Source organism: Punica granatum, chromosome 1 (genome assembly GCF_007655135.1).
Source record: "Punica granatum isolate Tunisia-2019 chromosome 1, ASM765513v2, whole genome shotgun sequence".
Classification (NCBI taxonomy): Eukaryota; Viridiplantae; Streptophyta; class Magnoliopsida; order Myrtales; family Lythraceae; genus Punica; species Punica granatum.
In genome coordinates, this window is record NC_045127.1 from 24,418,146 (window position 1) to 24,444,638 (window position 26,493).

General features: G+C 47.3%; 1 protein-coding gene across 1 annotated transcript; it reads right to left on the reverse strand.

Moving 5' to 3' along the window:
- Positions 1 to 3,359: 3,359 nt before the first annotated feature.
- On the reverse strand, positions 3,360 to 25,467 carry LOC116204656. Its single transcript, XM_031536845.1, has 3 exons — positions 25,322 to 25,467; positions 5,071 to 5,563; positions 3,360 to 4,895 (listed from the first exon to the last, which is right to left on the reverse strand). Exons 1-3 carry the CDS (start codon positions 25,465 to 25,467, stop codon positions 3,360 to 3,362), a joined length of 2,175 nt encoding a protein of 724 aa, XP_031392705.1.
- Positions 25,468 to 26,493: the final 1,026 nt, after the last annotated feature.

Here is a 26,493-nt window from a genome sequence, read left to right on the forward strand (position 1 = left end):
ATTTTGCGGTGACCGAAGCGAGCGTTATGGCCTCGATCCATTTGGTGAAGTAGTCGATCGCCACCAAGATGAATAGGTGTCCGTTGGATGCTTTAGGGTTGATGGGGCCGATCACATCGATGCCCCACATCGAAAAGGGCCATGGGGCCGCCATCGGATGTAGCTCGTTAGGGGGTGCTTTGATTTGATCGGCGTAGACCTGGCACAAGTGACAGTGCTTGACATGCTTGATGCAGTCGGTCTCCATAGTGGACCAGTAGTAGCCTAAGCGCATAAGCTTCATGGTGAGCATGAGCCCATTCATGTGGGGTCCGCAACTCCCCTCGTGCACTTCCTCTATGAGGCGTCGTGCTTCATGTTTGTCGATACACCGAAGTAGCGTAGTGTCTAAAGAACGTCAATAGAGTGTCTCTCCGCTTAGGAAGTAGTGTATTGCGAGTCGCCTGAGCGTCTTCCGGTCACGGTGATCGGCAAATGGAGGATATTGGCCAGCTTGCAGGAAATTCTGGATGTCTTTCGTACCACGGCTTTGCATCGGTCGCCTCGATTGCATCACAGTGGATAGGGTCCTTAGCAATCTCAATCTCGAGGGGCTCGATGAGATTTTCCTTCGTGATGCTCACCATAGAAGCGAGCGTCGCGAGCGCGTCTGCAAACTGGTTCTTCATGCGTGGCGTATAAGTGAATGAGACCTTCTTAAGGTTCTCTGCCAACTCATCGAGATACTCGTGGTATGGCACCAACTTTGCGTCTTTCGTTTTCCATTGCCCCAATGTCTGGAAGATTGTGAGCACAGAGTCGCCGTATACCTCCGGCTCCTTTATCTTGAAATCGATCGCCGCTTATAGGCCGAGGATGCATGCCTCATACTCGACCACGTTATTGGTGCAGGGGAAGTCAATCTTTGCCACTACCGGATAATAGCGCTCGTCAGGGGATATCAGCACTGCGTCGATACTGGATCCGGTGGAATTGACTGCACCGTCGAAATACATCTTCCACACGAGCTTATCCTCCTCACTGTCCACTTGGAGGATCCCTTCATCTGGAAAGTCGGGATTGATCGGTGTGTCATCCTCGATCTGGAATTCCGCCAAATGGTCCGCAATTACCTGCCCCTTGACTGACGTTCTGGACACGTACTCGATGTCGTACTCCGTTAGCTGGCAGCGCCATTTCGCCATATTCCTCATGGAGGATGGACTGTCGAGTAAATATTTCAGAGGATCCGCTTTTGATAGTAAGGGAATTGTATGATAGAGCGTGTACTGCCGGAGTCTTTGGATGACCCATACCAGCGCACATCACATCTTTTCGATTTCCGGATAGTTGGACTCCCCTTCAGTAAACTTCCTGCTCAGATAGTAGATTGTGTGTTCTGCATGTGTGGGTTCGTCCTCTTGCCCCAACATGCACCCTAAAGATTGTCGGCGCTCTGTTAGCTATAAGATGAGAGGACGATCTGGTGTAGGTGGAACCAACACCGGCGGCTGAATTAGGTATGACTTGATGGTGTCAAAGGCCTTCTGACATTCCTCATCCCACTCGATCGCTACGTTCTTGCGGTGCAAGCGAAAGAGTGGTTGACATTTGTCCGTCAAATTTGTAATGAAGCGCGCGATGTAGTTCAGCCTCCCAGGAAGCCTCGTACTTTGCGGACCGACGATGGCGGGGGTAGCTCCCTGATCGCCTTAACCTTGTATGAGTCGACCTCGATGCCGCGTTCGTTGACCACGAACCCTAGCAGCTTCCCTGACCTGGCGCCGAATGTACACTTCACCGAATTGAGTTGGAGCTTTACTCCTTTAGGCTGTCAAAGAGGCGTTTCAGGTTGACGAGGTGATCTTCTTCTTCTTTAGACTTGGCAATCATGTCGTCGACGTAGACCTCGATTTTCCTATGCATCATGTCGTAGAATAACGTGACCATAGCCCTCTGGTAGGTTGCCTCGGCGTTTTTTAGGCCGAAGGGCATGACCCGGTAGCAGAAAGTGCCCCATATTATGGTGAACGTCATCTTGATTTTGTCCTCCTCGGCCATCCAGATTTGGTTATACCCGGTGAAGTCATCCATGAAGGAGAATTGGGTGTGGCGCGCCGTGTTGTCGATCAGGACGTCGATGTGGGGCAGAGGGAAATTGTTTTTGGGACTGGCCTTGTTGAAGTCTCGATAGTCGACACAGACTCGAACTCTTCCGTCCTTCTTTTCCACCGACACAATATTTGCCACCCACTAAGAGTAATTGCAGACTTCCTCTTTGATGTGGCGGAGGACACCGGCTCGCTGCTGCCGTAATTGCTGCCGCTTAGGTGAGAACTTCTCCTTGTTGAGTGGGAGGAAGTGCTTGACTATCGAAAGGGTCTAAGCTTGGCATGTCCGTAGGACCAGGCAAAGACCTCTTAGTACTTTGTTAGGAAATCGATCATCTGAGCCCGTTGTGTAGAGTCGAGGCCCGTCTCGATCTTCAGAGTGCGGGGTTCTTCTTTGGTGCCCATGTTGATCTCTTCTATTGGTTCGACTGAGGTGAGTTGGTGATCCTCAAGGCGACGCAAACTCTCCTCTATCTCGAGTACTCGACCGTCCTCGTTGAGCCCTTCCCCGAAGTATATGGGTCCGGGCTCTTCAAGACGTTCTTTGAATGGGTTTGAATGGACGCATTGAAGATTCAGATTCGAGTGGAGCCTAAAAATTTAAATAAATCGTCTTAGAAATTTCAGAACACTACGAGTAAGTAAGTAGGAGAAGGAGAAAGTAGACGCGGAAATTCAAAAAATGCATATAGGGATTTCATTGATAGTATGGATGTGAAACCATAACAAAAATTCATCTTTCGTCGTGCAGCTTATGGCTATGCCAACATGCGGGAAACATCGTATACATAGGTAGCCTCACACATCGGCGATCACAGCCGAGTAGCGCGGGACTGAGGTCTAGTTTTCAAGCTCCTCATTCTCCTGTGCGAGGTGGATGTGAACCCCTGAAGGAGTCTCCTTAGTGACGGTGTACACGGCTGGCAGAGCGTCAGGCGCGTTGTCGGAATCCGAGGAAGGGCTGTCAAGGGTGTCCCCGACGATGTGTGGCGGTCCGGGAAAGAAATGGGATAGCGGGGGAACAGGCAGGCCCCTGTTGACCCGCCCGTCGTGTGCGGCTAGGTGGCAGAGGTGCTTGCCAGGACGGGCTTCAATGATCTCATGACAGGAGGGGCGAAAGCCGAGTCCCCTCCGGTGCTTGTACTCCTCGACCTCGATAGGGCGGTTAATCCCTTGTCCGTGTGCCCCGAGCCTGGTGCTGAGGATGTAATTATGGCGCAGCAGGACCTTTCCCACCATGCGATTGACGCAAGACGGGCCGATCTCTCCTTAGTCCCGGATGACGGAGATGGTCTCAAATGAGTGGAAGGGAAATTTCTCGTCGTCCCCGACGATGATGTAGGGGATATTCATCTCCTTATAGATGGCGTAGTCTTCCTCCCCTTTAACCGTGATGAGCTTCTCCTCTACAATGAATTTCAACCTTTGATGCAGGGAGGAAGGGACGGCGCCGGCCGACTGGATCCAAGGCCTCCCGAGTAGTAGGCTGAAGGCGTTCAGAATGTTGAGCACTTGGAAAGTGATGCTGAATGAGCACGGGCAGACATCTATTAGGAGGTCAATCTCTTCGTTCACTTCCCTCCGTGTACCATCGAAGGCCCGAACCGCAGTTTTACTCAGGCGGATGCGGTTGAGGTCTATGTTCATCTGCTTTAGCGTGGTCACCGAGCAAACGTTGAGGGCGGAGCCATTGTCGATCATGACCCTGCCGATGACGTAATTGTTGCACTTGCAAACGATGTGCAATGCTCGGGAATGCGCCCACCCTTCGGAGGGAAGCTCGTCGTTCGAGAACAAGATGGTGTTGGAGAAGATCGAGCTAACGGTCTCTTCGATCATGTCCGGGGCCATCTCCTTGGGGACCTGTGCCACTGTCAGGACCCATAAGAGGGCTTCTCGGTGTGGCTCCGAGATAAGGAGGAGAGCGAGTAGTGAGACGTGGGCCGGAGACTTGGTCATTTGCTCGACCACTTTGTATTCGCTCACTTTGATAATTTTCATGAATGCTTTAGCGTCCTCCTCGGTTACCTTCTTCGGTGGGATTGGCGTAACCTCGGGTACTGTCCCAACTGCGGCGGCGGGCACCTTACCCTTGTTCACGGCCTCTAGGTTTTTGTATACCCGACCTGAACACGTCACGCCCATGACACTGAACTGGTGCTCAAGACTCCCAACATCCCCTCCATAGGCCCATGGGATCTTGCTGTCCGAGTACGGCTCCCGAGTAGGGACGTCTAAAACGAACGGGGTAGGTGAGGCACTAAGCTTCGTGAACCTAACCGCGGCTTCCGCTGGGACGTACTCAATCACAAAGGGGGAGGGGTCGTCTTCTTTGCTCTCATCCTCCCCTAAGGTGCAAACGCTAATCATACTAATGGAGGGTCCTGAGCTCGACCCATGATCAGGGAGGGGATTGGCCTGCATATTCGGGGGTCTGATAGCGTTGAACGGTAGCTTATTGGCACCAATCATCTTCTGAATCTCTTCCCATAGCCTCCAACAGTTATCGAGCGTATGCCATGGCGCGCCCTGATGATATTCGCAGAGTTTGCTCTGATCCTGGTTGGTTGGATCGAAGTTAGGGCCGGGAGCTATTGGCAGGATCTTGTTACCCGCGAGGAGCTGCCGGTATATATGGGAGAGCGGGGCCAGCAAGGGTGCATATTGCCTACGCGGTTGGGATTGTGTCACGCCGCCCTGTTGATTCTGCTGGGGTGGGACCTGTTGTGCCGGCTGAAGCTGGGGCTCTGTATTACGGGGTCTGAGGGGGAGCAGGGATGTAATGGTGGATGACTGGTAGCAAGGCTGTAGGTAGAAGTGGAGCCGATGGGGCCGAGTAGTATATAGGTTGAGCGAGAGGTTGAGGCTGATAATGCGTTACCGGCGGAGCGTAGGCGGGAATAGCAAGTGGTGCAGGTATAAAATTCACCGAATACTATTGAGATCTCGAGTGCGCTAAATTAACGGCGTTAACCAAGACCTCTTTCCCTTTTCTTCCGCCGGAGGAGGTCACCGCCGCAAGGGTCTTTCTCGAGGACTCCTCCCCCATTCCCTTTGTCGGGCCTTCGATTCTTCCCAACTTGATGCCGAGGTCCACTTGTTTCCTGGCCACGATCATTTCCGAGAAAGTGGACTTGTGGCCCATAAGATACGAGTAATAGGCCCCTTTGAGGGTCTCGTGAAACATCTGAATCTGTTGTGCCTCGCAAATTGAGGGAAAGTGCTTTGCCGCCTCTAAACGCCAATTCGTGGCGTAGTCTTCGAATTTTTGCCCCTCCGCCATTTCCATCGTGCTCAACTTGAGGAAGGACGAAGGTGTCTCCATGTTGTAGTTGTGCTGCTCAACGAATCTCTTGGATAGTTCGGCCCAAGAGGGGATGTCCTCGGCCCGGATGGACATAAACCAATTCAGGGTTGGTCCCGATAAGCTCTCCTGGAAAGAGGCGACCACGAACTGCTCGTAGTCAATGCAGCTTTTACAGATTATGATAGACATATGTTTCTCCTGAAACCTGAAGCCTAAACCCTTGCTGAACTATTTGCTCGTGTTAGTTTAGCAGGGTTTGGAAATTAATTTGTTTTTCGTATTTTGACAATTTCTAAGCACAAACTTAAGGAAATGGGGGCATGAAACACTATGAGGGTGCCAAGATCTCTCTGCACATGACCCATGAGGGTTCGGACAACCTTTCACGGGTCATCCTCGCTCGTGCCTCTAATCCAATTCACTAAGCGCATGAATCTACACCATGGTGACAGAAACATACAAATAGAAAAGATAGGGTGTATCAGTAACAATCGCACCTTGACAAGTGCTCGCCCCTTTCCTTATTCGGTATGTTTCGGTCATCCTAATGCCTAGGGTGTCGGCAGATCAATAATCGGTGGTCATGCCCTTGAACTAGAAAATGCATGTGTGCATGAAAAATCGAGACTACATGACATGGACTATCGAAAGTCAGTAGCCTGTGTCAACCGATCCCTTGGGTCCATCGGGATCGTGAGGACCCCGAAAGAACTGAGAAACTAGTCGCTCCGCCCGGAAGTGGTCTAAGAAAAGCTCGTGCACCCCGATTAGAGCCGCCTCAAATCTGACCCAGACTCAAGTCAAGACACACGATTACTCCCTAGATGTCCATGCTACGCGTGTCACAGGTAGCAGTGCTTTTGAAATTGAGAGTTTAAGGAAAAGGGCATGGCCACTAGTTCATGACCCGTCGACGTGATTACAAGTTATTGACCAGTTCGTGCAATTTAGAAAAGCTGAGTTGATTAATTAGCCAAGTGAGACGTCCCTATTACCCAATGTGTGAAATTATTAAATTAAGCAATATTTTGCCGAATGCTTTGAATGTGTGGATTTTGAGCCGTCGAGCCGGCCACTGATATTAAATTCGATTTTTAATCGACTTTACGTGATTAAACCGGTTCATGTGAGGTCTTCATTAAAATGCATCCAAACATCCCAAAACGCATGAATTATGGTCACGACGACCACCTCAAGCTCATCGAATCCACCTATTAGACATCGAAAGACCTATCTTATGATACTAAGGTGAAGATTTATGCCTGATCCCTAGAGACTCTCGGGATGAGCTAGCTCGAAAGATCCTTGACTACCGCGAACCGAGGCGGCCTTCCAGTCGGGACTCAACCTAAGCCTAGGTATGTCTCCACGCCTTCTTCAAGTCAGTCCGTAGTCAATCCATACTTACTCCTCCTCGTGCCTCCACCTTTCTCCTCTTCTCCTCCCGAGCTCGAAGTGCCATGCAAAAGAAGAACATAAAGAGGAAGAGCAAACCAATAAGCAATGTGCATATGCACTTGACCATGAATACAGGATTAACGAAACCAGTTCAATGTCGATATTCACAAATTTTATTACTTAATCGACATGATAGACACTCAAGACTAGTCTCGGAGGATGTAAAAACCAAGGGACTCTCTTTACACAATAAACATGACTAAGATGAGCCTCTTTCTCCGCATACCAGATTTGATCAGAACTTCAAATCACACTAATTTGATTCTAAAACACTCGAAATGGCATAAAATGTGACGGAGGTGAGTCCTATAACGTGTAAGCACAAGAGCTAGCTATTCTAATATTCGAAGGTGACCAAAACAAGCCAGTAAGACCCTTAATTGTGAGCGACCAGCAAATAAATATATGAACTATCGACCTCAAGGGCTTCATAACAAGGAGAAAACGAACTTCTAAATGTCTTTATGTCCTATCCTAGCTCACATCAATCAAAGCAAGAGATAATTATCCAAGCAAGCATAATTATCCAATCCCGACATTCAACTTCCAATTGGCCATCCTGCGTCTTGACCAATCCCCATGTCATTCATTCACCATATCCATGCAAATATCACCATTTATCACATTCCATTAAGCCACACATGTTCAAGTTGATTAAGGAAATATCATGCAATTCTGCTCATATCTTGATTGCCATCTCAAACTATCAAAGGTCAAATAAAACAACTCCAACCGATCATAACAGTACAACTCAGCTCACATAACTAGCACAACCTCTGTTCATGAGGATCAAGCCTAAGCATTCCAAATCATGTGAAAATTAACTTTCACAACTCATCTTGAATCATAAGAGTGAAGGGGTGACTTAGCTTGGTTTAGGAGGAGACAACAACTGAGGTTCAAAGTTGAGCCCGCCACTATTTCTATCTTCTTGAGCCTCCTCTTTTCTCCTCTCATTTGCTTCGTGTATGTCTGAGTGCTTCTTTGTATTTGTTTGCTGTTATGTCTTCTTGTTTTTCTTGCTGGAAAAAGAAAGGGAGAAAGAGAGAGCTGTGATTGCTGGTGTGTCTATATTGTTTGTTGTTTTTTTTTATGTCATTAACTGAGCGAGAAGGATGTATCTTTGGGTTGCGTTGCTGGTTAAATGATGGTGGTGTGTAGGTTGCTGTTAAATGAGGATGATGATGAAGGACAATGGCTGTTGATGAAGAGAAAGAAAAAGGGGCGAAAACTAAGGTGATCTACAAGAGATGAGTGAGAGAAAGTGATGAAGATTCGGAGGTGAACATGGCTGTGAGGATCATGAAAGGATGGAATGAGTTGATGTGGTGATCAGAAAGGTGATTGAGAGAGGTCTGTCATGAAATTGCAAGAAGCCTTGGAGCTCCGAGTGACAAACAGAAAGAACAGGAGATCCCGCAACCAGAGGCGGCTGTGATTGAGGAGATCTCGGACGGAGATGATGGTCTTGCCCTAGACTTATTTGTTCAGTAGAGAAGAACCAGCGGAGAAAATAAAATGAAAGAAAAAGGAATAAAAGAAAAAAATGAACTGAGCTGGTCTGTTGTCTGCCCTCTAAGTTTCAACCCGAGCAAGAGATTGAGAGGGAGAGAGAGACAGAGAAGTTAGTCGAGAGTGAGACCGAGAGAGAAAGCCCAGATAGAGACTGAGAGAGAGAGTCAAGTTGGTTGGTTTCAAAGAGGGATCAAGGGTAGAATGGCCAAGAAAGAGTTGGAAAGAGATCAGAGGTAGCGTGGGGAGAGAGGTGAAAAAGGGCAGCTCAGTCAATGCTTGAGCTCTAGAGACTAGAGAGAGGGAGAGCAAGCTAGAGCTTGTAATGGTGATAAGGCATGAAGAGCATGATGCCTTATCTGTTGTCCCTGGAAGCCCAAGAGGAAGTAGGTGGTTCATGAGGGTCCTGGTGGCATGAGGATCATCAAGTTTGGAAGGGAAGTTAGAGATGGCTCGATTAAGGTCTGGCGAGGTCGTAAAGGGAAGGTTGGGAGAGTTTTAAGCTAAGGGAATGATAGTGCGTGTGTCCAATGAGAGATCGAGGATGCCAGAGAGAGTTTTCGTGAGAGAGATTTTGCGTGAGAGAGTGAGCTGGTCAAAGTCAGCTGAGGGAAAAATGGCATGAGCCGAGGGCTACCGGGGACATGAGCAAAGGGGTGAAGAAAAAAAAATGGCGTGAGCTGTGTGGTGAGCTCAGGGATCGAAAAATGGTGAACTGTGAGCTGGTGAAGGATGTAAAGAGGGATCGAGAGAGTGAGAAAAAGAGATAGGGAGCTAGTTGAGCTGAGAGGGTCGGGTTTCTTTTTGATCGAGTGAGCTAAGGAGAGAGCTATGAGGTAAGGGAGAGATGGCTTGAGCTGGGGGCTAGTGCATGAGCTGTCTGAGCTGAGGGGGAGTGTTTTCTTGACAGAGTGAGTTGAGGGAACCGACAGAAAAATAGAAAAGCCTTGAGAGAGCTTCTGTGAGTCTGAGGGGCCGTTTGAATTCAGAGTTAAAGTTACTTTGATTTTGATTTTGATTTTGATTGTGGAAAATGACAAATGAGATGTAATTATAAATTTGACTTGGAAAATGTGTATTTTTGTTGTGTAGTGTGTTGAGTTAAAGTTAAAGGTAAAGTTAAAATCAAATTTCTTGGAATCCAAACGGGGCCTGAGAGTTCTGAGAGGGAGAGATCGGGTGAGTAAGAGAGAGAGAGAGAGAGAGAGAGAGAGAAAGAAAGAGAGAGAAAGAGAGAGAGAGTTGACTGAAAAAGAAGGGTTGAATTGGCCTGTCCCTTTTCCTCTTTGTTACCGTGACCAGAAAGCAGAAAACGGGAGGATGGCTTCCCCTTTCCTTGTCTGACTTGTTTGTCAAACCAAGAAAGGAGTAAGGAGGAGATGTAGAGAGGGGTCGGGAGAATGAGAGAGAAAGAGGGAGAGTTGTTGCTTGCTGAGGGCGTTCGATGCAAGTCTATCCATACATGGAAGAGGAAATAACAGATGACGGTGGCGCCTGGCGAGTTGTAGGAGGAAAGGAAAGAAGAAAAGAAAAGGAAATAGGTGTTAGCTCGGGTGAAGAAGAACAGGAGGAGCAGAGGAAGAAAAGAAAAAGGAAAGGGAAAAAAGAAAAAAAGAAATGGCGGGGCGGGAATATAACTGGAAAGGGGTTGACCCCTTTGTTGACCCTTTTTTTTTAAATTATTCGTACGGGCGTTCATTGGCCGATAAATCGATTTCTCGAGGTCCGTCGACATTTTCTAAATAAATATTTCAAAATCATGAACTTCGAGAAATAATCAACTCTATGAGAATTTCAATTTGTATCGATGGAGACCGAATCTCGATAAAATCAAATATTGAACCTCTGACACACGTTGATCGTAATTGCTCGATTATTTTCGAATTTCTCGTCTTTTCGAACGGACTCCAAAAAATAATCTCAAAACACCAGTGTGTTCAGAAAAATTGAAGTATCGATATTATATGGAAAAGTACATTTCGATCCCGAACATCGAATCGATTTAAAAAAAAAATCAAAATTGCTGCACGTGAGGCTTGGAATTCTTGTTAGGAAGGCATCCCTTACCAAGACGACAGGAAAATCCGCTTAGGACTTGTCAAAGTGAATGACATCCTAGTTTTTAAAAACTTCATGATGCATGTGTGCGAAGAAGTAAATGCCCACGGCTTAATAGAAATTACAAGGTACATGTACACCGCTCTTGAAATGGAAAAGACTCAAGTGGCTTGCAGGCCGATTTGATGGACTGTTGCTGAAGCTGAGCTGAAAGATTGCATTGACACTTAGCACGATGCATGGTTTGGTACTACAGGGACTATGCTACCTAAGGATGGGGGCCCCCGACTCAAGAGTGTAAATCCCTCAAAAGCGAGCGAGATTCTTTTCAATGCCTAAGCGACAGTCGAACTGTGTGCCGTACCTTTACTTCGAACCCCTATCTAACCTGGGTTGCCTAACACCAGTCGTGGGACGCAACCCATAGGTACCTAATACTAGCGTGATATGCAATGCGAGTACTTTAAATAAAAATGCGTAAAGTAGATACGAAGGAAATTGCTAAAAGTAGTAAATAAACAAGCAAATAAAGCAAGCGGGAATGAGTCCGAACCCTCTAAGTTTCCCCGGTGGAGTTGCCAAGTTGTACGGACCCAAATGTGCTCTCGTCGGAGCCCACATGTGCGCGACCAAATCCCCCCGCTTAGGAGTGTCCACCTTCCCGGGGATGCGTGCCGGACATACGTGAGAAGGAGTCGCCACTACTTGTTTACAACCCGAAGGTTAAGGCCCGGTAAGTTGCCCTAGTCTAGAGGTAATGATACACCTAGTTTTGCTAAGGCAGTGATTATTGCAGAACCGGAAAGTCCGAGTTCATGGGTTCACGTTACGTGCAGGCCTATATCCCGCATGCCCTTTCGGTAGTCTAGCTTGTTAGGCTTGTTGTTTTATTTATTTACCATGTAAATTAGGTTGTGCTTGACTTATACGTTTTGACACCGTAAATTCGATGAACTAAATGATGCGAATTGAGAAGCCGAGAGAAAGGTAGGCCCGTATGTCGAGAAAACGGTTCACCATCCTCGCATTACAGTTCATCAGACCATGGTGGTCGATTTCTCGTGTGAACCGAAACCTCGAAAGCTTGGGTTTACTTTCCTCTAGGCAAGCATTGGACCGACTCGATTAATTCGACACTCAGACTGTTCGCTTGCCAACTTGGACTCTTACAGACACGAATGTACAAAGTAAATGCTCTTACATTGTGCTCTCAAAATAATACAAATTACAAATTACAAATAGTTGAATCCTGGTCAGTTTACGTTCGGTTATTATTCCGCTCAAACTCGCCGTGAGTTTGGGAAAATACCGAAACCAGAATTAATATGTGCGCTCAGTGAATGAGGCGTTAAACCCCATGATCAATGGTCAGGGCGATGGACGCCAAGTGCAATGCAGCCTATGAGTCGGGCCCGACCAGCATAGACAAATAAGTGCAGAAAAGTAACAAGCAACATCCAAATTGCAGACAATTGCAATCAATTTCGAGAATCGATCTTAAAGCGAAAGAGGGGGCCTTCCCTTGATCCGATTAGGGTCTAGGAGCTCTCGGCCAACTCCTCAAGGGAGAGGCCGTGAACCACCTTGACCCAGTTCAAGTTTTGAGTGGTATCCTCTCCCCGTTTTGGATGTTTCTCGAATTCATCACGAAATGAACATAAGGATGCACGTGTTTTGCTAGTTGGTGCCGCCATGATCTCAGAGAACACATACAAGCACGCAAACATACACAAACATGATATTTAAAGGAATTGATAAAACGACAAGACTCATGGAGGAGGTAAAATGTAAAAAAACTCGGGAAACGACCTAGGTCGGGGCAAGGAAGTTGTGCATGGCCCGAGAGAGTCAAGAGGACCTCTCAACCACCTTCCTTGGGGTGAGGCCGAGAGGCTCCCTTAGCTTACCCGAGCCAATGAGGTTTCCTCAACTCCGATTCAAACATTTTCCCAACATGCTAGCAAAGTATATAATAAAGAGATGCATGATATAACATAAAAACGTATAAAAATGTCATTTTGCATGCATATTGGTCTTACACTGCCTTATTACCCTACAACACTCAAGGAAACTATAAGTCTTAGCTCCTCTAAGTTGGGAGTGTTATACCTAGCCACGGGATACGAGGAAAGAGTTGGAGAAGGATAGGAGAGTCGAGTGACTTGGCTGGACACGTAGACAGATGCTCGGGTGCACGGGCGTAGGCGTCAAGGGCGTGCGGACGTGCTGTGTGCTTCAGCGAATGCGCGGTCGAGGGTTTGGGTCGTGTAGGATGTGTGCTAGCATCTGAAGCGCACGGGCGTACGTCTGGAGCGTGCGGGCATGCATCGGTAGCACGCATTTGAGCGCGCTAGCGGATATCTGGAACGTCTGATCACGCGATTGGGGCGTCTGAAGGCGCGACTGGACGTCTGAGCGCACGGCTAGGGCTTCGGAGCGCACGGCTGGACGTTTGAGCGCGCGATTGGGGCTTCTGAGAGCTCGGCTAGACATCGGAGCGCGCGACTCGGCGTTTGGGCTCGCGACTGGGCGTCTGAGCGCGCGACTGTTCTTGGATGAACGGCTCTCGGATCGCAACCTCCTTGTCATGAGGGAGAGTGAGGGTCAGGCCTGGAACAGTGAGCTGGAGGCTTCAAATGCTGAAACTAACCCCGTAAATGGACTCGGGAGGTCGAATGCATGTGGGGTATGTAGTTTGTTTGAAGCTTGGTTAAGTCGGGAAGGCGGTCGCCGGAAGACGATTTGTTTTTCGACGATTTTGGCCTTTATTTGTGGCTGTGCTGGGCTACTGCGAATTTGCAGAAACTAAGGGAGCATGAGAGCTTTTTGCTTGAGTGTTTGAGCTTGAAGAAGATGCAATGTGTGTGTGGAAGCTTCAAGATGCTTTATGCTATATATATGCAATGCTAATGATGCAATTATGCTAACAAAGTGCAATTAGAGGGCATGCTTAGTAAAATGAGGCTGATTAAGGGAAGGATAAGGATGGATTGAATGGAAGACAAGTTGTTTAATGGATGGTGATGGTTGAGCATGAGAATGGTTGATTGAAAGATATTTTGGAGGGAAAGACAAATGCAAATTGATTTGCTCCTTGGAGAAGTCGGCCATGGAGGAAAAGAAATGGCTAGGGCTGATCCATGGGTCCCACGGGCCTTGGAGATGAGTCGGTGAAGCTCGGATATCGATCGATTGCTTGTTCGAGTTTCATGATTCGAAAGAACGACGTATTGACAATGTACGCGAGGAAATGATCTCGATGAGCCGGTTTTGCTCGTTTCAGGCTATCATAGCAAAGTTAGCCGTTTCTGAGGGCGTATCTCATGTCTGTATTCTGCATTGGTCGTTTTAACATGCATTGTCATTCAGATTGAATAGTTGACCCTTAAGTCGGTATCGCAAATGTAGAACTAGAGACGTCCTAGGAGTCTGCAGTCAGATTTTCTCAGATTACTTCCTGACTTGCTTGGGTGAGCCAGAGATCGCTACCATCTCTGTTCGTTGAAAGCAAACCTCGAAAGATTGAAAAAATGCATTTGAGACCATAAAAACACTGCCCTAGAGGCCTAGATGAATTGTCCAGTTCAGTCTGAGGATTTCACACTGAGCCTTGGGATGGCTAGAACTGTGTAGGGCAGTCGTTCAGCGTCAAGTTTCCGCCAAAAGGACCTCCGGTTATGGAATTCCATTAAGAACGACGTTTTCTGCAACTTGGAGGTCACTCGTGAAACTGAAAGCAGTTATGTAATCTGATCTGGCCATTTGTGTACGACCACTACAGTTTTCAAGGCAATGCTAAGCTAACTTCGTTTACCGATGTTTCGCCAGGCCAGTCTCTAGTTATGGATTTTTACTGAAAGTTTGGCTTGTTCTGTCACTCGGGAGTCATTATGGAAGTTTGTATGATTTCCGAGAAACAATCTGAAGTGAGGCTCATGATCTGTAGAACCGCGGGGTTTAACTAAGCCTAACATCGGGCATTAGCTTTTGTCTGATGAACCGGCGTTTTAGAACTTCTTCTAAAAAGTTGTCTGTATTTGTCAGAAATTACTCTATCTGGAGCAAAAGATTTGCGAAAAATAGTTGAAGATACTTTTCATCTGTTTGGCATCGTGAGAGATTTTTGAAGCTCAATGTTGACTATCTTCCGATGAACCATTGAACCCCGTGGAAAATAGCACTATCGGCGTTGTATTCTGTAAATGCCGATTTGGAGGCTGTTTGGGTTCTCTGCTTTCTTTGTAGGGTTGCTGGATGATCGGAGAAGTTCTTCTGTCATGCGCCCGAATCATCTGCTTGTCTCTGTTGTCTTGAAAATGAATAATGACTCGATGCTCTATCAAGCCTTTTTCTTTATCGATGCTCAAGTCATGGGTTGAATAGCTGCTGATGCTGATGTTTGAACTGGTGGGCCAAAATGGAGTGTTGACAGCTTGCCCTTCTTTGATTGCGTGCTCGGGTAGAGAATGCTGCCAAAGACTTTCAAAAGCACCCCAGTTTGATCGTAATGACCAACACGGCACCTCCAATGGCCTTTCTCTTCTTCCTCCTTCGGATGACTAGGAGATGTTGTACCTGAAGCAGAAATTTAAAGTTCGAGACGGACCCTTGAGCAGGAATTTAAAAGTCGGGACGGACCCGGAGCAAAAATGTAAAAGTCAGGACGGACCCGAAGCAGAAATTTGAAAGTCGGAACCGACCAATAGGACGAACCTGAAACAGAAATTTAAAGTTCGAGACGGACCCTCGAACAGGAATTTAAAAGTCGGGACGGACCCGGAGAAAAAATGTAAAAGTCAGGACGGACCCGAAGAAGAAATTTGAAAGTCAGGACCGACCAATAGGGCGAACCTGAAACAGAAATTTAAAGTTCGGGACGGACCCTTATACAAGAAGCAAAAATTTAAAAATCGGGATGGACCCCTGAATTGGAATTTAAAAGTTGGGACGAACCTTTAACAGTAATTTAAAAGTCGGGACGGACCTGGAGTAGATATTTAAAATCGGGACGGACCTGGAGCAGAAATTTAAAATCGAGACAGACCCGCAGGACGGATTTGAAGCAGAAATTTAAAGTTCGGGACAGACCCTTGAACATAAATTTAAAAATCGGGATGGACTCGGAGCAGAGATTTGAAATCGGGACGGACCCGGAGCAGAAATTTAAAAGTCGGGAGGGACCCAGGGAACGGACCTCTAACAAGAATTTAAAAGTCGGGACGGACCCGGAGCAAAAATTTTAAATCATGACGGACCTGCAGAACGGACCTGAAACAGAAATTTGAAATTCGGGATGGACCCTTGAGCATGAATTTAAAAGTCAAGACAGACCTGTAGTATAAATTAAAAAGTCGGGACGGACCCGGTGGAAAAGTAAGGATGTTTGCTTGGAGGCAAGCGCAAGACATGCTGACGAAAAGACAAATGCTAGGGAATTGCACAAGGCGCAGAAGAGGAGTGGTTTGGTTTGCTGGAAGCCGGATTTAGGCTTTCCTGAGGAAGTTTCCCCGAGAGTGTTGATTTGTCGGGGGCCAACGCTGTTGCAAAGGCGATTGCGTGTTGGTCTGCTGGAGACCGGCCTTGTCGTTGGGGCGATTTTGGATTGCTGGGGACTAGCGTCTTGCGATACAGGACTCGAGCTTTGGGGAAGGAGCACCTACATATCCCGCAAGACCGGGAATCAAAGTCTGTCATAGTCCTTGCGATGTAGTATCTGTGATCCTGGCATTACTAATAAATCATGTGAGAAATACTAACGTAAGATAGGCACAGGTATGCACCAAAAAGAGCATCATTGTGATGCGCAGTTCTTTACTTCCGGGTCGCTTGCACGACTCGTGAAGAATTTTGCTTTGACAGTGCAAGTGGGGTGCCGTTTTCGAAGGCATCAATGCAAGGCCTTCGAGGGCTCCCGTTGGTCATGCATGGGCATATCAAGACGTCCTAAACGATGCCCTAACAGCTCTATCAGTTGTTCGACGCGCCCGTCGGCTTTAGACCCTTATCATCAGGATGTCGTTGGGTGATTGTGTTTGCAACCCGCTAAGGGATTTCAGTCCATAATTAATCAGACATTGGTCTAATCATTTCCAAAGTGCTATGACTAGACCCTCAGAGAGGAAAGTCTAGGATTTTGGCTCTGTAGTAGCCGATTGTAGGGTGACTGTGACCCATTTGAAGTTATGTAAAGACAAAGAGAAAAGAGAAAGCTTGGGGAGCTCGCTGCCCCAAGCTAAAAGGATACACGGGTTCACGCGTAGGGCGAGATGCACTCCCCTCCTTTTTGTCATGCTGTAGTGTAGGCTATCCTAAACTGCTTGGATGGCGTGCTTGGTTACCCATTGTGCTTAAGGAAGAATATGCGCTGGACGGTTGAGTTGTGTAGGAGAGCCGATCGGGGATCGTGTTGGAGAAGATAACTTGGCCACTTCCCTTGGGGATCGTTAGTCCGCACGATGGTTGACGGGCTAGAGTGACAAATTGATTTATTTTTTTCTCTTGTTTTTCTCTCCTTTCACTATGGTCACCCACCTCGGGGCCGTACCTCTCAACTTAAAGGAGATGGACTCTCCTTTTGCCACGGCTCTTCCCTTTATGAGAATTGAAGTCGTGCATTTCTTTTGCCCTAGTTTTTGTCTAGGCCACCCCCAAAAGGTGTTTTCGACCTAGCGGACTCAATTCTTTAGTCTTTCTAGTTTGCAAGGGTGAAGGGTTCGAAGGATTCAACCTCCGAGTGTGTTGTGCTTTGTCTCCGTCGATGAGTTTTGTCTGCTACTCCCCTTTTCGTCGGGGTTTATTGAGATCTTTTAGATTGGCGGTGCCGCTGCTTTTGGTAAACGTCGGCGTTGCCTTGTTTCTCTTGTTGGTGGGTTTTTCCCGTTTATTTTCTCTCTCTTCATTGGTGGGTTTTTCACTCTTCTTTTTGCTATGTTTTTTTCTTGCAATTGGGGTCTATTTTGTGCCTCGTATCTTTATTTGAAACCCCTCGACTTTGCTTCATCGAGGTCGCTTTGGCATGCTTCGCCTCGCGGAGACTTGTTGCGTTTTGCTGCCCTAGCTTTATTTTGTGAGGGCTAGTTTTCTTGGAAGTGTGACTCTTGTGCACTTGGAATGCGAACTTCACGCTCTTTGTCCTTGCAAGCTTTATAGGTGAATCCCTTGTTGTCTAGAAGGAAAATACAAATTTTTCCCATGGAATAGACAACCAAGGTTGGATGGGGATGCCTCGGTCTTCATTTGTTGAAGTGGCCCGTGGCAGGTGTCTTGTGCGATCGTTATCTTCGATCGTATGTTGTTATTCTTGCATTGTGTGCTTCTTGGAGGGTGCACGCTGCTGAAGCCGCTGGATGTTCGATGAAGACGGTTGCATCGATGCTGGATAATTCCCTCGATTATCTGCGTCTTCGGCTTCATAGGGGGTACCTCATCATCGGACACCTCCCTCGTTGAAGTATAAGAAAAGGGTCCGAGACGAGTTCTCAAGGAGGAGCGAACCCGTGCTTTTCGCCTGCGACCGGCGTATCCCTTTGAAGGATGACAAAGGAGATGATGCATTTAAGCGATATGCGGTGGAATATGCAGTAAGAAATTTGGGGTGGACCAATGAGAAAATCCTTTTTTTGTCCAGCACACAACCCATGGGGTGTCACGTGTGGCTAACATTAGTTTCCAGGAATTTGGTCATTACCACCCTAGAGTGGTTAGACCGTGACTGGGGCCGCATAAGCATATTTTCTCAGTTGAGGATAGGTATGCGCAACCGTCCTGGGGAAAGCTCGAGGAGCTGGGTCTCATGAGGATAGGTGAGTCGAAAAGGCCCGACAGAGCTTGTGGGGCGTCATTGGAATTGTCCCAATGCCCCTTGGAGGTTCGCTCTGATTGAGAACCTGTTTGAAATTGTATTGAATAGAACATAAATAAAGAGAGGTTAGGAAAGGGCGTGCGTGTTGTCCTAGCATTTGGTTGACGGCGACAGTGGGGGGGTGAGTGGGACCCATTCTTTGGTCAGAGGCGTGACTGTACTGGTGTCTCTTGTAACCATAGGCTGGGTCATGCTCTGCTTGTGGCGTTGTCACTTGCAGCCTCTGCGGAGAAAGGATTAGACTCGTTCCTCGAGTATTGTTCGGACGGATTTGAATCCAAATCCATTTTGGACTTAAGATGAGCCTGAAAGTAGTAAATACGGGGCAAAGGCCCGAGAGCAGTAAATGCGGAGTCGAAACTCGATGCAGGGCCGAAGCTCGAAAGCAATAAATGCGAGGCTGAAGCTCGAAAACAATAAATGCTGAGTCGAGGCCCGAAAGTAATAAATGCAGGTTTGACAAGAAAGTGCAAAAAATGCAAAAGCAAAGGTCAATGCTAGGGAATAGCGCAGGGCGCTGCAAAGAGGTGACTCTGATTTGCTTGGATGATGCTCTGTATGTCGGAGCAGTTGTTTGCGATCTTTACGAAGGGAGGGTGGGCCTTGGTGTCAAAATTCTAGGAAGTTGGATGAGAGGTATTTGTTGTATTGATTGTGGTCATTTGAGGTTCAAGTTGCCTTCTTGTTGGGTATTTACTGCAATGGGAAGAGGAAAACAATGAAGGAGCAAACCTTGTCCGCAATTTCAATGCAAGGACGCAATGGATTGAACTAGCCTGGTAGGCATCGTGCGAGCTCGCCGAGGGAGATGCACAGGGTGTGCCGTGTTATGTGCATAGGCAAAGTGGAGGCATGCTCGCACGACGCAAAAAGGCGCGCTCAATTATGCTGGTAGATGCGCTTGGTTACGCGAAGAGACGCATGCTTGGTCACATGGTGACATGCTTGGTTGTAGTGCAGGGTGGGTGGCCGGGATGGACTCAGCATCTGGTCATAACGTGCCTTGTCGTAAAGAGGCGAAGACCGCGAGTGGTCTAACTGCGAAGGTGGGCATAATTCGCTTGTCATGCGGAAGTGTTAGTTGTTGTGCAAAACAGTAAATAGATATGATGCATGCAATGAGTGAATTTTCAAAAGCTAATATTGTCATTTACATTGACTCGAAATGTTCAAAGTACAATGTAAATTTTTGTAAAATAAAGCCCTAAGCGATTCTTCCACCACACTCGCAGTTTGAGCAAGCGCAGCCTCGAAAGGCACCAGTTCTAGGCGAGGGCCTTATTGATATGTCTATCCTAGAGTACGTGTGTGGGCCTCTATGAGCCCTCTTCCTAGACATCTCCAGGGCGGCGTTCGCTCAAGCGAGTTCCTGATCGCTGTAGCCTAGCGCGGGTCTCAGTAGCCTAGCGCGGGTCTGGGCTAGCTTCCTCTGAGATTGTGGTTGGCCGGCGAGTTCCTCATTTTATGACGGGTAGGTGAGGTCTTCGTGAGCTGACAAACTCTGTCGAGGCGCGGGCAAGAGGCCGAGCAAGGCGTCCCTTACCAAGACGGCAGGAAAATTCGCTTAGGACTTGTCAAAGTGAATAACATCCTAGTTTTTGAAAACTTCATGATGCATGTGTGCGAAGAAAGTAAATGTCCATGGCTTAATAGAAATTACAAGGTACATGTACACCGCTCTTGAAATAGAAAAGACTCAAGTGGCTTGCAGGCAAACTCTAAGGACTGTTGCTGAAGCCGAATTGAAAGATTGCATGGAGGCTTAGCACGATGCATGGTTTGGTACTACAGGGACCATGCTACCTAAGGATGGGGGCCCCCGACTCAAGAGTGTAAATTCATCGAAATCGGGCAGGATTCTTTTCAAGGTCTAAGCGACAGTCGAACTGCGCGTCGTACCCCTACTTCGAACCCTTATCTAACCTGGGTTGCCTAACACCGATCGTGGGACGTGACCCATAGGTACCTAATGATAGCATGATATGCAATGCGAGTGTTTTAAATAAAAGTGAGTAAAGTAGATAAGCAGGAAATTGCGGAAAGAAGTAAATAAACAAGTAAGCGGGAATGAGCCTGAACCCTCTAAGTTTCCCCAGTAGAATCGCCAAGCTGTATAGATCCGAATGTGCTCTCGTCGGGGCCCGCATGCACGTGACCGAATCACGCGGCTTGGGAGTGTCCACCTTCCTGGAGATGTGTGACGGACACGCGTGAGAAGGAGTTGCCACTATCTGTTTACGACCCAAAGGTCGAGGGTCGGTAAGTTGCCCGGATTTAGAGGTAATGATACACCTAGTTTTACTAAGGCACTGATTATTGCGGAACCGAAAAGTCCGAGTTGGGGGGTTCACATTACGTGCGAGCCTATATCTCGCACGTCCTTTCGGTACTCTAACTTGCTAGGCTTGCTGTTTTATTTATTTACTGTGTAAATTAAGGTACGCTCGACTTACACGTTCTGACACCGTAAATTCGATGAACTAAATGAAGCGGATTGAGAAGCCTAGAGAAAGGTAGGCTCATATATTGAGGAAACGATTTACCATCCTCGCATTACGGTTCATCAGACCATGGTGGTCGATTTCCCGTGCGAATCGAAACCTCGAAACCTCGAGTTTACTTTTCTCCGGGCAAGCATTGGATCGACTCGATTAATTCGACACTCGGACCGTTCACTTGCCAACCGGGATTCTTACAGACACGAATGTACAAAGTAAATGCTCTTACAATGTGCTCTCAAAATAATACAAATTACAAATGGTTGAATCCCGGTCAGTTTGCGTTCGATTATTATTCTACTCAAACTCAGCGTGAGCTTGAGAAAATACCGAAACCAAAATTAATATGCGCTCTCAATGAATGGGCCGTTGAACCCCGTGATCGATGGTTAGGGCGTTGGACCCCAAGTGCAATGCGGCCTATGAGTCGGGCTCGACCCGCATAGACAAACAAGAGCAGAAAAGTAACAAGCAACATGCAGATTGCAGACAATTGCAATCAATTCCGAGAATCGATCTTAAATCGAAAGAGGAGGTAGGGTCAAGGAGTTCTCGGCCAACTCCTCAAGGGAGAGACCGTGAGCCACCTTTCCCCGATTCAGGTTTTGAGTGGTCTCCTTTCCCCATTTTGGATGTTTCTCGAATTCATCACAAAATAAACATAAGGATACAAATGTTTTGCTAGTCGGTGCCGCCATGATCTCGGAGAACACATACAAGCACGCAAATATACACAAACATGATATTTAAAGGAATCAATAAAACGACACGACTCATGGAGGCGGAAAAATGTCAAAAAAAACTCGAAAAACGACCTAAGTCGGGGCACGGAAGCCGCGCATGGCCCGAGAGAGTCAAGAAGAGCTCTCGACCACCTTCCTTGGGGTGAGGCCAAGAGGCTCCCTTGGCTTACCCGAGCCAATTAAGTTTCCTCGACTCTAATTCAAACATTTTCCCAACATGTCAGCATAGTATATAATAAAGACATGCATGATATAACATAAAAACGTATAAAAATGCCATCTTGCATGCATATCGATCTTGAACTGCCTTATTAACCCACAACACTCGAGGAAACTATAAGTCTTAGCTCCTCTAAGTCCGGAGTGTTATACCTAGCCTCGGGATAAGAGGAAAGAGTTGGAGAAGGGCAGGAGAGTCGGGTGACTTGGTTGGACAAGTAGATGGGTCCTCAGGTGCACGGGCGTAGGCGTCAAGGGCGTGCGGGCATGCTGTGTGCTTCAGCGGATGCGTGGTCGAGCGTTTGGGTCACGCGGGACGTGCGCTCGGGCGTTCTTTTGGAGCGCGCGGGAGTGTATCTAGAGCTCGCGTCTGAGGTCGCTAGTGAACATTTGGAGCGTCTGAGCACGCGACTGGGGCGTCTAAGAACCCAACTGCGCGCGCGGTTAGATGTCTAAGCGCGCGACTGGGCGTCTGATCGCGCGACTATTCTTGGATGAACGGCTCTCGGATCGCAAACTCTTGGTCGCGAGGGAGAGTGAGGGTCGTGAGGGACCCTTAGAGAGTGATGGCACGACTCGCCTTAGTCGTTGGAGGGAAGAAACCCAACTAAAGCCCGGGATGCATCTAGAGACCCGTTTCTGGTCAGATCTGGAACTGGATCTTGGAGGCTTCAAATTGCAAAACTAACACCACCAATGGACTCGGGAGGTCGAATACAGGGAGGTTATGAAGTTTGGTTGAATTTCGGGTTAAGTTGGGAAGATGGTAGCCGAAAAACCGAGAAAACACCAAGGAGACCCGATTCTGTACAGAGCTGGAACGGGCTGAAGGGGGCTCCAAATGGAAAAATTAACACCACCAATGGACTCAGGAGGTCGAAAACATGGGGCGACTGAAATTTTGGTTGCGTTCCGAGTTAAGTCGAAAAGGTGGTCGTCGGAAAACCGGGAAAACACCAAGGAGACCCGATTCTGGTCAGGCCTGGAACGGTGAGCTGGAGGCTTCAAATGCTGAAACTAACCCCGGAAATGGACTCGGGAGGTCAAATACATGTGGGGTATGTAGTTTGTTTGAAGCTTGGTTAAGTCGGGAAGGCGGTCTCCGGAAAACGGTTTGTCTTCCGACAATTTTGGCCTTGTTCTGTGGTTGTGCTGGGCTGCTGAGATTTTGCTGAAACTAAGGGAGCTTGAGAGCTTTTTGCTTGAGTGTTTGAGCTTGAAGAAGATGCAATGTGTGTGGAAGCTTGAAGATGCTTTATGCTATATATATGCAATGCTAATGATGCAATTAGGCAAACAAAGTGCAATTAGGGAGCATGCTTAGTGAAATGCGGCTGCTTAGGGGAAGGATAAGGATGGATTGAATGGAAGACAAGTTGTTTGATGGATGGTGATGGTTGAGCATGAGAATGGTTGATTGAAAGATATTTTGGAGGGGCAAACAAATACAAATTGATTTGCTCCTTGGAGAAGTCGGCCATGGAGGGAAAGAAATGGCTAGGGGTGATCCGTGGGTCCCACGGGCCTTGGAGATGAGTCGGTGAAGCTCGGATGTTGATCGGTTGCGTGTTCGAGTTTTGTGATTCGAAAGAACGACGTATCGACAATGTGCGCGAGGAAACGATCCCAATGAGCCTAAGATTGCTCATTTTGCATGAGAAATGCTCGGATGGTTTTGGGGCTCGGAAGCCGGTTTTGCTCATTTCAGGCTATCAGAGTAAAGTTAGCCATTTCTGAGAGCGTCTCTCGTGTCTGCATTCCGCGTTGGTAGTTTTGACATGCATTGTCATTCAGATTGAATAGTTGACCCTTAAACCGATATCGAGTCTGATTTTCTCAGATTGCTTCCTAACTTGCTTGGGTGAGTCGGAGATCGCTGCGATCTCTGTTCGTTGAAAACATACCTTGAAGGATTGAAAATATGCATCTGAGACCATAAAAGCACTGTTCTGAAGGCTTAGATGAATTGTACAGTTCAGTTTGAGGATTTCACACTGAGCCTTGGGATGACTAGCATTGTGTAGGGCAGTCATCCAGCGTCAAGTTTCCGCCAAAAGGACCTCCGGTTATGGAATTCCATTGAAAACGACGTTTTTTGTAACTCGGAGGTCATGCGTGAAACTGAAAGCAGTTATGCAATCTGATTTGGCCAATTGTGTACGACCACTATAGTTTTCAGAGCAATGCTAAGCTAACTTCATTTGCCGATGTTTCGCCAGACCTGTCTTCGATTATGGATTTTCACTGAAAGGTTGATTTGTTCTGTCACTTGGGAGTCATTATGGAAGTTTGAATGATTTTTGAGAAACAATTTGAAATGAGGCTCATGATCTGTAGAACCGAGGGGTTCAACTGAGCCTAACATCGGGCATTAGCTTTTGTCTGATGAACCAGCATTTTTTTACTTCTTTTGAAAAATTGTCTGTATTTGTCAGAAATTGCTCTGTATGGAGCAAAAGATCTGTGAAAAATATTCGGAGACATTTTTCATCTATTTTGCATCGTGTGAGATTTTTGAAACCCAATGTTGACTATCTTCCGATGAACTGTTGAACCGATGGAAAATAACACTATCGGCTTGTATTCTGCAAATACTGGTTTAGAGGTTGTTTGAGTTCTCTGCTTGCTCTATAGGGTTGTTGGATGATCGGAGAAGTTCTTCTGTCATACACTTGAATCATCTGCTTGTCTTTGTTGACTTGAGAATGAATAATGACTTGCTGCTCTGTCGAGCCTTCGTCTATATCGATGCCCAAGTCATGGGTTGAATCGCTGCTAATGCTGTTGTTTGAACTGGTGGGCCAAAATGAGGTGCTGACAGTCTTTTTAGCCGATCATCGAAAAAATGATCCGGGACCATCATTGTGTTCACAAAAATTCAAGATCGATATTATGCAGAAAAATATTTTTCAATCTCGAGTTTCGTTCCAGATTTTGAAATTCGAATTTAACGTGCGTGAGGCCTGAAAAAGTCATGTAGAGTATTTTTTTTCTGAAAAATGTCAAATTAAAGTTAAAAAAATGCCCCTTACTTTAAAAGTCGTAAATGCTTGAGCAATTAATCAAAATACTTTCGTCCGGTGGATGATGAAATGACAATTTTGCCCTCCCCTAGAGCTGATAGACCAAACGGGGTGCTGACATGCAACATTCACCTCAGTCGTCCTCCTTCATCATCGTCATCACCATTGCCACCACCACCATCACAGACAGACCAGCCCCCGACATCTCATCTTGATCCTCTAATTATTCTCCTTCGTTCTCCTCTGTCAACACCGCTCTTCCATCATCACCATGACTTTACTATCATTTTAACCACCTCAGCCCATGGCCATCGCTATCATCTCCACCGTCACCTCCCTCTCAACCCCTCTCACTCTCCATTGCTGTAGACTTAGCACACACAAATTTAATCTCATCCCTCTTTTGTTTCCTTCATCACCTCTCTTCCTCCTCTCTTATTCATCAGCCACGACCACACACACATACAAAAACTCCAGCCCTTGGCCTCCCTCAACAGCTCTACAACTCAAATCTCCCGCCATCCCTTTCTGATCTCACCCTCTTTCCATCACCTTCTGCCTTCCATCACAGCAGCAGACCACATCACCTCAACCTCCTGCCATCCCCTTCCCTCCCCTTCTTCGTGTCTTTCCATCACCATAACCATCACCAGCCTCCCCGTTTCTTTTCCTCTACCATCACCATCTTCCTCTTCCATATCTACTCTTTCTTAGCCTTCATCATCAGCTGCTTATTACCATATGAAGCCTTTCCTTCCTCAGCTGCTCCTTCACCTTCTACAATCACCAGCTTCATCATCACCATCCTCAATTCCCATCCCATCGGCTAACTCCATCACCTTCACCCGCTTGCACACACATACGTACATGGACCAACCTTCCCTCTCCCTCCTCAGCTTCCTTCTCCCTTTTCTTTTTCTTCTCTTTTCTGTTGTACTTCCCTTCTCCAAGATCCAATTGTTGTTAGCTCATCTCGTTACTGTCCATCATCAGTAACTTCATCTTCTTCTCATCTCCTTCTTCCTCTCTCTCTCTCGGTTCCTCCTCTCACAGCTCACAACCCTTTCCATCCTCTCCATCTCCTTCATCCATTGGTGCCTTTCCTCCCGAAGCCCTTGCTGCTTGCTGGTGCTCTCCTTGAGCTCCTCGAGCTCACCTTTGATGCCCTCCCCATCTGTAGCTGATCTTTTCGTTGTCCTGTCGTTGTCATCCTCGCCTCGAACTCCCTGAGCTCGACCAATCTATTTCCCCTGTAGCAATATCTCGAGCTAAGCTCCTCTTGCCTTCCTCTCTCTTTATTTCTCTGTCCGTGTCTATCATTATCTCACTTTCTCTTCCTTGTAGTTCAGCTCGAGCACTTCTGCTCACCTTACTGGTGATCGTGCCTTCCTCGAGCTACTATTTGCTGCCTGCCTCTGCTGCTACTCTCCTCGAGCTCCCCGAGTCGTTGCTGCTGCTGGCCACTACTCTCTGGGCCCTTCCGAGTCTCTTGATTACCTTTACTCGCTGCTGCTCTACCTCTTTCCTTTTCCTTCCTCTTTGCAAGTCATTACTGGGGCGCTGCTATTTCTCGGACTTCCCCTTGACTTCCTGAGGCTATTGAGCTGCATGGACCCAAACGAACCCCTATTGCATTGGTTTGTGAGGAAACTCGGGATTCGATACGAACCTACTTGAGCATGAATTTGACTTTAAAGGATCGACCCTAAAATCAGTTGGACTCC